The sequence below is a fragment of the Emydura macquarii genome, unplaced genomic scaffold (assembly GCF_026122565.2).
Source record: "Emydura macquarii macquarii isolate MOO-44397 ecotype Brisbane River unplaced genomic scaffold, CSIRO-AGI_Emac_v2 contig_3537, whole genome shotgun sequence".
Lineage (NCBI taxonomy): Eukaryota > Metazoa > Chordata > Testudines > Chelidae > Emydura > Emydura macquarii.
This window is the reverse complement of record NW_027133674.1, coordinates 28,041-36,061: the sequence shown is the minus strand read 5'-3', so window position 1 is coordinate 36,061 and position 8,021 is coordinate 28,041. Positions and strand designations below refer to the sequence as shown.

Here is an 8,021-nt window from a genome sequence, read left to right as displayed (position 1 = left end):
TAATGGATTGTCTATTTATTTATATAACCAAGCACTGTACTTGAAATATGCAGTGTGCACAACTGTACAGTGATATGGTATTCAAATAATAATGCCAAACTCAACAAAGAATTGCCACCACTAAGAAGAGTGTCCTCACCATTGGACTGTTGGAGACTGATGTGGGTCCTGCCACCTCTTCTGTTGAAGTTGTTCCACTGTGGATAAACAATTAAAGCGACATTGAAGCATGGGCACTGGGTCTCCCATTTTCTAGAAGAAGGATCTGACCACTAGACAACACAGTCCTTCCATCTGCCACTCTCTCTCTGGCCCAATGACTCTTTTAAAATATTTATCTACAGGGGAAGAGCATCAACAAGAGAGATTGATGATAGTAATAAACAAGTAAATCAATAAATAACAGCCAAACTCTGTGATCCAGGGCACCTCTGAGACTCATTCAGATCCTTGTGTGGATGAAATGCCATTGGCCAACTCCAGACACCTTTGAAGTGAACGGCTAAATCCCAATGGTCATGTTTCCAGGGCTAGCTGCACCACTGGCCCCTTCTCTGGTATCTCTGGGTGCACCCCTCCTAGGATAGAAGTCCGTAATTCTCCCTCTCTGAAACTGGTCCCAGGCTAAAAACCTCTGTGCTCCAATTGTGCTTTCCCAGCAGATCTGAGCGGGTTTGGTACCTGCAGCTCTTCCTGCAGGAGCTGTGATCAGTAGTAGGAAGTCGAGTGGCCAGACACCTTTGTCCAAGTGAAGGATGATGTATTTACCGCAGTAGGAACAAAGCATAACATGAGAGAAAACACTACACAAAAACGCCAAAAACTTGAAGGGGAAAAATTTGTCCTCTTTATCCAGGCTCAGATTGTCTTTAGGAAAAATAGCAAAACATTTCTGTTCAAACAAGTGTGTCCTTCACATCAAGAATGACATTTATTTAGATAAAAATAGGAAAAACATTTCTATCCAAGGCTCTACATGTCTGAAAATATCATTAATACCACAGTAAAATCTTGCAAGCATTAAAGTAAGCATTTCAACAGGAACTCAGCCATCCACATTCCTACAGAATCTCTTTTCCACCCCTCCACACTGTTTAAAATAAAACTTCACCTTTCATTGAGAAGCCATTAAAGAGGCAATCACATTGACACCCTAATAGAGGACAAAAAAGACATCATCATCTAATCAAACATACTCCACCCTTGGAAATTCCCACCCCTCCAATAGAAATTTAGAATAAAGAAACAAATCAACCAGCCAATAAATCAAATACAAAGCAAAGACACAGAATAGAATAGAAAAAACAAACAAAGACTCTCACACCCCAAGTACATGTTTTATCCCAAAACAGAACAGCCAGAGACTCCATGAATTCCACTATGAACTTTCTAATGGATACTGATTTTATGGGCAATGTGTTCAGACAATGTGGTGATGATGCCTATGTAAATCCTTAAGAGAGAAAGCTAGTCTATGATTTTATTTCTGCTGGGGAAAACATCTGGGACAAAGAAGCAAATCAACCAACCAATCAATAAAACAAAACAAAAAGTGGAGACAATTCAGAAAAAAAAACACCAACAACCCTGAACTTCTCATATTCCAAGTGGAATTTTTACCCCCCAAAAGAAGAATCAGATACTCCATGAAGTCCATCAGGAGCTTAGCTATGGCTATGCATTTTATATGCAAAGTGCTTGGATAGCGTGATGATAGTGGCAGGATAAATCCTAAAATAGATAGATTCTGATCTTTTTCATATGTGTGTAATTCAACGGTAACTCCTTTGACTTCAGTGGAGTAAGTGTGGACTTTTACTATTGCATAAACAGATTGCTGGCTATGTTCTCATGGTAGCAATATCGTCATCAGCTGATTCTGTTTATAATGAAACACAGAATGGAATCACAGTCAAGGAAGACAAACAGTCCTTTTATTCTTGGTGAATAATCTCCACCCAATCATCTTCTTCACTGCATTTTTTATCTCTTTATTCCTCATGCTATAGATGATGGGATTCGTGACTGGAGGCATCATGGAATAGAGAACAGCCACGAAGAGATCCAGACCTGAGGTTGAGCTGGAGGTGGGTTTCAGGTAGGCAAAGGAGGAAATGGAAAGAAACTTGGTGACTACAATGAGGTGAGGCAGACAGGTGGAGAAGGCTTTATGCCGGCCCTGCTCAGAGGGGATTCTCTGCACTGTTTTGAAGATTTGAACATAAGACACAATTATAAAAACAAACCAGTTTGCAGCTATAAACACACCAAAGGCAATAAATCCAAGTTCACTGAGGTAGGAGTCAGAGCAGATGAGCTTGAGCAGTTGGGGGATTTCACAGAAGAACTGGTTGATGACATTGGACTGGCAGAAGGGCAACCTGAAGGTGTTCCCGGTGTGCAGGGGAGAGTAGACAATACCACTGATCCAGGGACCAGCTGCCATATGGATGCAAGCTCTCCAGTTCATCACCCTCTTGTAGTGCAGTGGTTGGCAGATGGCGACGTATCGGTCGTATGCCATGACGGTGAGGAAGGCAATTTCAGTTACAATGAAGACGACAAAGAGAGACTTGGGCAACACATCCAGGATAAGAAATCAACCTGGTGTTCATGAGGGAATTCACCATGGATTTGGGGAGGATGACAGAGATGGAGCCAAGGTCTAGGATGGCCAAATTCATCAGGAATAAGTACATGGAGGTGTGAAGGTGGCGGTCGAGGGCTACGGCCATGACGATGAGAAGGTTCCCCATCAGGGCGGCCAGGCAAATCACCAGAAACACCACAAAGTGCAAAATCTGCAGCTCCCAAACGTCTGAGAATCCCAGGAGAAGGAACTCGGTCACAGCAGTTCGGTTGGACATTTTCTTCTTCTGTATATTCTCTGCTGAATGTAGAGGGAAGGACAAAGATAATGGTTGGGATTACAGTGACAGAGGGAATGGCCCTGATCCCCCTCTGTAATATCTCATGATGTGTGCGTCAAAGATGCACAACTCTCATTCCTTCCATTGACTAGGAGTGGAGAGTTATCACCTGAAGGTAAATAGGCTCCCGTAAAGTCAATGGAGATGCAGCACTGTACACCACCTGCAGGTCTAGCTCAGGATGTGTCTTGATGAAATGCTGTGTGAAGAATGGAGCAAAGTGCTACCCCAAAACAACACTTCTAGCCAAGTTGGATCCCCTCTCGCTTCAAACCGCAGGCTCTGAGCTTGGGCATGAAACTAATGGCCTGATATCCATTTTTGGCGGAAATAAGACACGGTGGCCTGGTTCACACTGGGGACTTAATTCGATTTAAAGTCCCTTAATTCGAATTAATTACTCCCACCTTCACACTGGCGCCATTCTTAATTTGAATTAAGGTGCCTGTAAAATCGAATTAATCAGACCACCTCTGCAAGTGGTGTAGCGCCTAAGTGTCAGTGTGAACGTAATGAGTGTTACTTGGTATCCCGTGTGAGAGCTCCTCTATAATGATTGCACTGCAACACCACCCAGGCGGCCTGCTGCCTGCTGATGGGTTGATTGATGACACCAAATCCCAGTTGCATTTCCCTCTCTGTCATCGTGGGCTAGTAGCATCACTCAGCTGCCTCTGTGCTGGGTCATTTACTGCTGTAACTTTGTGTGTGTGCAGGTCCCTGGCAGTCAGGAGACTTGGCTCTGCCACCGACCTACTCTGAGATCTTGGGCCAGTCACTTCCCCTCCCTGTGCCTCTGTTTCCCCTCCCTACACTGCTCTGCCTTGTCTGCTAGGACTGTGAGCTCCTGGGGGTGGGCTGTGTCTGGTTATGTGTATGTTCTGTTCCCCTGCCAACAGCATCTGTGTTTAGCTGGCAGCAGAGGGGAGCAGAGGATCCAGCGCTAGAGCAGGAGAGCTGGTTCTAATCCCACTGACTTCTACATGTCCTTGGGCAGGGTCCAGAGAAACAGGCCTTGGCTGGGGAATCCAACCCACCGTCCCCAGTTGAAGGCACTAGTGTGTTTAATACATACACCGGGGGATCTCCAGCTTTGCCACTTCCTCCATTTTACTGTCCTGCCAGTGTCCTTTTCAAACAGAAATAAGCGCCATTGCAACAGAGTGAGTGTGCTTTTATTGGGTAATATTAATGTTCCCATTTCGGCTTACACCTAAATTTCCAGGAGGAGGTGGTGAGATATTCTGTGCTGAAATTATAACAAAAGGAAATTGGGTTTTCTATTCAAGAAGTTTTCATGCAAAGTCTCTGTTGTCCTAGAAATACAATATAGACATTGGAAAACTGAAAACATATTTTTCCTAGTTTCAGCAATTTTTTTTCCAGTTTTCAGCAGTTTTTACCGGAAATCACCTGTTTTTCAATAAACAGAAAAGAAAAATTTTGGTTGTAACAATTTCTATGAAAAGATCCTTTTTTTTTTTTTTTTTTGGCTGGGGAAAGAAATCTGAGCAGCTCTAGATGTTTGATTAAATGATAGTAAAAATCTCGAAGAGTTCCAGTTGCAATTCACAGCTCTATTATTAAATCTGCTCAGGCGATTAATACCCAAACCTATAATCCAAACACCAAACTTACTGTGTTGCATTATGTGGAAATTGCCCAGCTTGTGATGCATTTAACAAGTCAGGATTCTTCAGTCATTGCCTGACTCCGTCCCTGTATTATCCAGCAGTCGTTTCCCGGCCCCTTCACCGTATTTCCTGAGTTGCTGGGTCTCTCTGTGGATGTAGGGAAGGCGGTAGACATGATATACCTTGACTTTAGCAAAGCTTTTGATACTGTCTCACACAGTATTCTTATCAGCAAGTTAAAGAAGTATGGGTTGGATGAATGGACTATAAAATGGATAGAGACTCATAGGGCATAGGGCTCAACGAGTAGTGATCAATGGCTCCATGTCTAGCTGGCAACCGGTCACAAGCGGAGTGCCCCAGGGGTCGGTCCTGGGGCCGGTTTTGTTCAACATCTTTAGTAATGATCTGGAGGATGGGGTAGATTGCACCCTCAGCAAGTTTGCGGATGACACTAAGCTGGGGGGAGTGGTAGATACCCTGCAAGGTAGGAATAGGATACAGAGTGACCTAAACAAACTGGAGGATTGGGCCAAAAGAAATCTAATGAGATTCAACAAAGAAAAGTGCAGGGTCCTCCACTTAGGAAGGAAGAATCCCATGCACAGCTATAGACTGGGGACTGACGAGCTAGGCGACAGCTCTGCAGAAAAGGACCTGGGGGTAACGGTGGATACAAATCTGGATATGAGTCAGCAGTGTGCCCTGGTTGTTAAGAAGGCTAATAGCATATTGGGCTGCATTAGGAGGGGCACTGCCAGCAGGTAGCGGGAAGTGATTATTCCCCTCTATTCGGCATTGGTGAGGCCGCATTTAGAATATTGTGTCCAGTTTTGGGCCCCCCACTACAAAAAGAATGTGGACAAGTTGGAGAGAGTCCAGCAGAGGGCAACAAAAATGATTAGGGGGCTGGAGCACAAGACTTATGAGGAGAGGCTGAGGGACCTGGGCTTGTTTAGTCTGCAAAAGAGAAGAATGAGGGGGAATTTGATAGCGGCCTTTAACTACCTGAAAGGGGGTTCCAGGGAGGATGGAGCTAGGCTGTTCTCAGTGGTGGCAGATGACAGAACAAGGAGCAACTGTCTCAAGTTGCAGGGTGGGAGGTCTAGGTTGGACATTAGGAAAAAGTTTTTCACTAGGAGGGTGGTGAAGCACTGGAATGGGTTACCTAGAGAGGTGGTGGAATCTCCCTCTTTAGAGGTTTTTAAGCTGAGGCTTGACAAAGCCCTGGCTGGGATGATATAGCTGAAGTTAGTCCTGCTTTGAGCATGGGGTTAGACTAGATGATCTCCTGAGTTCCCTTCCAACTCTAATATTCTATGATTCTATGATATTTTTAGTACTTTATATTTAACACAGTCCTGGGCAGTAATGCTGATATTCATAACTCTGAGGTTCTACTATAATTGCAGGAATGCAACTTTTAATGGTTAAGGAGTGATTCATTCCCATGGGGGGAGGACAGATCTTTTGAGGACTTCACTGTTGCTAAGATTTCCTTTATCTGATTTTCAACATCTATTGGTTTAACGCTTCAACTTTCTTTCTTTCTTAGCAATTATATTTTTTTTCTTATTCCACACAGCAGTAAACTAAATGGCTCATTAGTCTACAGGTTCAATGCTACCTGGGATTTTAAAAATGTTTAATTCACACCGGTTGTAGGAATGTCAGGAAGACTGAAGAAACATGAAGGGCTGGACCCCAGGTCGCATCCACCAATGAAACATCACTAGAGTCAGTGGGGTCAAATTGTCAATTTGTGTAAATCTGCTTTAGTTCCCAGGCGGTGTAAATTTGCATAGCCCCGTGAAGCTTTGCCAGTTTACATAAGCTGAGTGTCTGTACCATGAGGCCTAGCTTTATGTATGTTCCTGAATTCGAGATTCTCATTGCTTAGAAACGCCATCCCACTTTAATAACCAGGAAACATTCTAAGATCTCAAGAACATCATTAATGGCCATTGGCTATTATCTCTGAAAACTCTTGGTGATTTGGGGAGGTCCCGGATGTTTGGAAAAAGGCAAATATAGTGCTCATCTGCGAAAAAGGGATGGAGGAGAATCTGAGGAACTTCAGATTGGTCAGCCTCACCTGAGTCCCCAGAAAAATCTTGGAGAAGGTCCTCAAGGAATCCATTTTGAGGCACTTGGAAGAGAGGAAGGTGATCAGGAACAGTCAGCATGGATTCACCAAAGGCAAGTCATGTCTGACCGAAAAGACTGCCTTCTATGATGAGATGACTGGCTCTGTGGATGTGGGGAAAGTGGTGGATGTGATATGCCTTGATTTTCGCAAAGCTTTTGATACGGTCTCCCACAGTATTATTATCAGCAAGTTAAAGAAGTATGGATGGATGAATGGACTATAAAATGAATAGAAAGCTGGCTAGATCATCCAGCTCAAAGGGTGGTGATCAATGACTCAATGTCAAGTTGGCAGCCAGTAACAAGCGGAGTGCCCCGGGGTCGGCGTTGAGGTGGGTTTTGTTCAACTTGTTCATTAATAATCTGGAGGATGTGCTGGATTGCTCCCTCAGCAAGTTTGCAGATGATACTAAACTGGGGCGACTGGTAGATACCCTGGAGGGTAGGAATAAGTACAGTGTGACCTAGACAAATTGGAGGATTGAGCCAAAAGAAATCTGATGAGGTGAACAAGGACAAGGAGAGTCCTGCACTTAGGATGGAAAAATCCCATGCACAGCTACAGAGTCGGGACCGACAGGCCAGGCAGAAATTCTGCAAAAAAGGACACGGGGGGTACCAGGGAACAGGAAGCTGGATATTAGTCAAAAGTGGGCCCCTGTGGCCAAAAAGGCTAATGGCATATTGGGCTGCATTAGTAGGAGCATTGCCAGCAGATTGAGGGAAGTGATTATTCTCCTCTATTCAGTACTGGTGAGGCCACATCTGGAGTATTGTGTCCAATTTTGGGCCCCCCACTACAGAAAGGATGTGGACAAATTGGAGAGAATCCATTGGAGGGCTACAAAAATAATTAGGGGGCTGGAGCACATGATTTATGAAGAAAGGCTGAGGGAACTTGGGTTGTTTAGTCTGCAGAAGAGAAGAGTGGGGAGGGTTTTGATAGCGGCCTTTAACTACCTGAAAGGGGGTTCCAGGGAGGATGGAGCTGTTCTCAGTGGTGGTAGATGACAGAACAAGGAGTAAAGTTCTCAAGTTCCAATGGGGGGGGTCTCTGTTAGATATTAGGAAAACCTTTTGCCCTAGGAGGGTTGTGAAGAACTGGAATGGGTTACCTAGGGAGGTGGTGGAATCTCCATCCTTAGAGGTTTTTAAGGCCCGGCTTGACAAAGCCCTGGCTGGGATGATTTAATTGGGGTTGGTCCTGCTTTGATCAGGGGGTTGGACTAGATGACCTCCTGAGCTTCCTTCCAACTCTCATCTTCTAGGATTCTATGAATAGAGAGAAATCTGCAAGATGTGCACCCAG

The 8,021-nt window shown here is 44.4% G+C and overlaps 1 protein-coding gene across 1 annotated transcript; it reads right to left on the bottom strand.

Annotated features, from left to right (window-relative positions):
* Positions 1 to 1,912: 1,912 nt before the first annotated feature.
* On the bottom strand, positions 1,913 to 2,867 carry LOC137145530 (olfactory receptor 14C36-like). The gene is made up of 2 exons (XM_067536389.1): positions 2,628 to 2,867; positions 1,913 to 2,572 (listed from the first exon to the last, which is right to left on the bottom strand). The coding sequence occupies exons 1-2, from the start codon at positions 2,865 to 2,867 to the stop codon at positions 1,913 to 1,915; spliced, it is 900 nt and encodes a 299-aa protein (XP_067392490.1).
* Between the last annotated feature and the right edge of the window lie 5,154 nt (positions 2,868 to 8,021).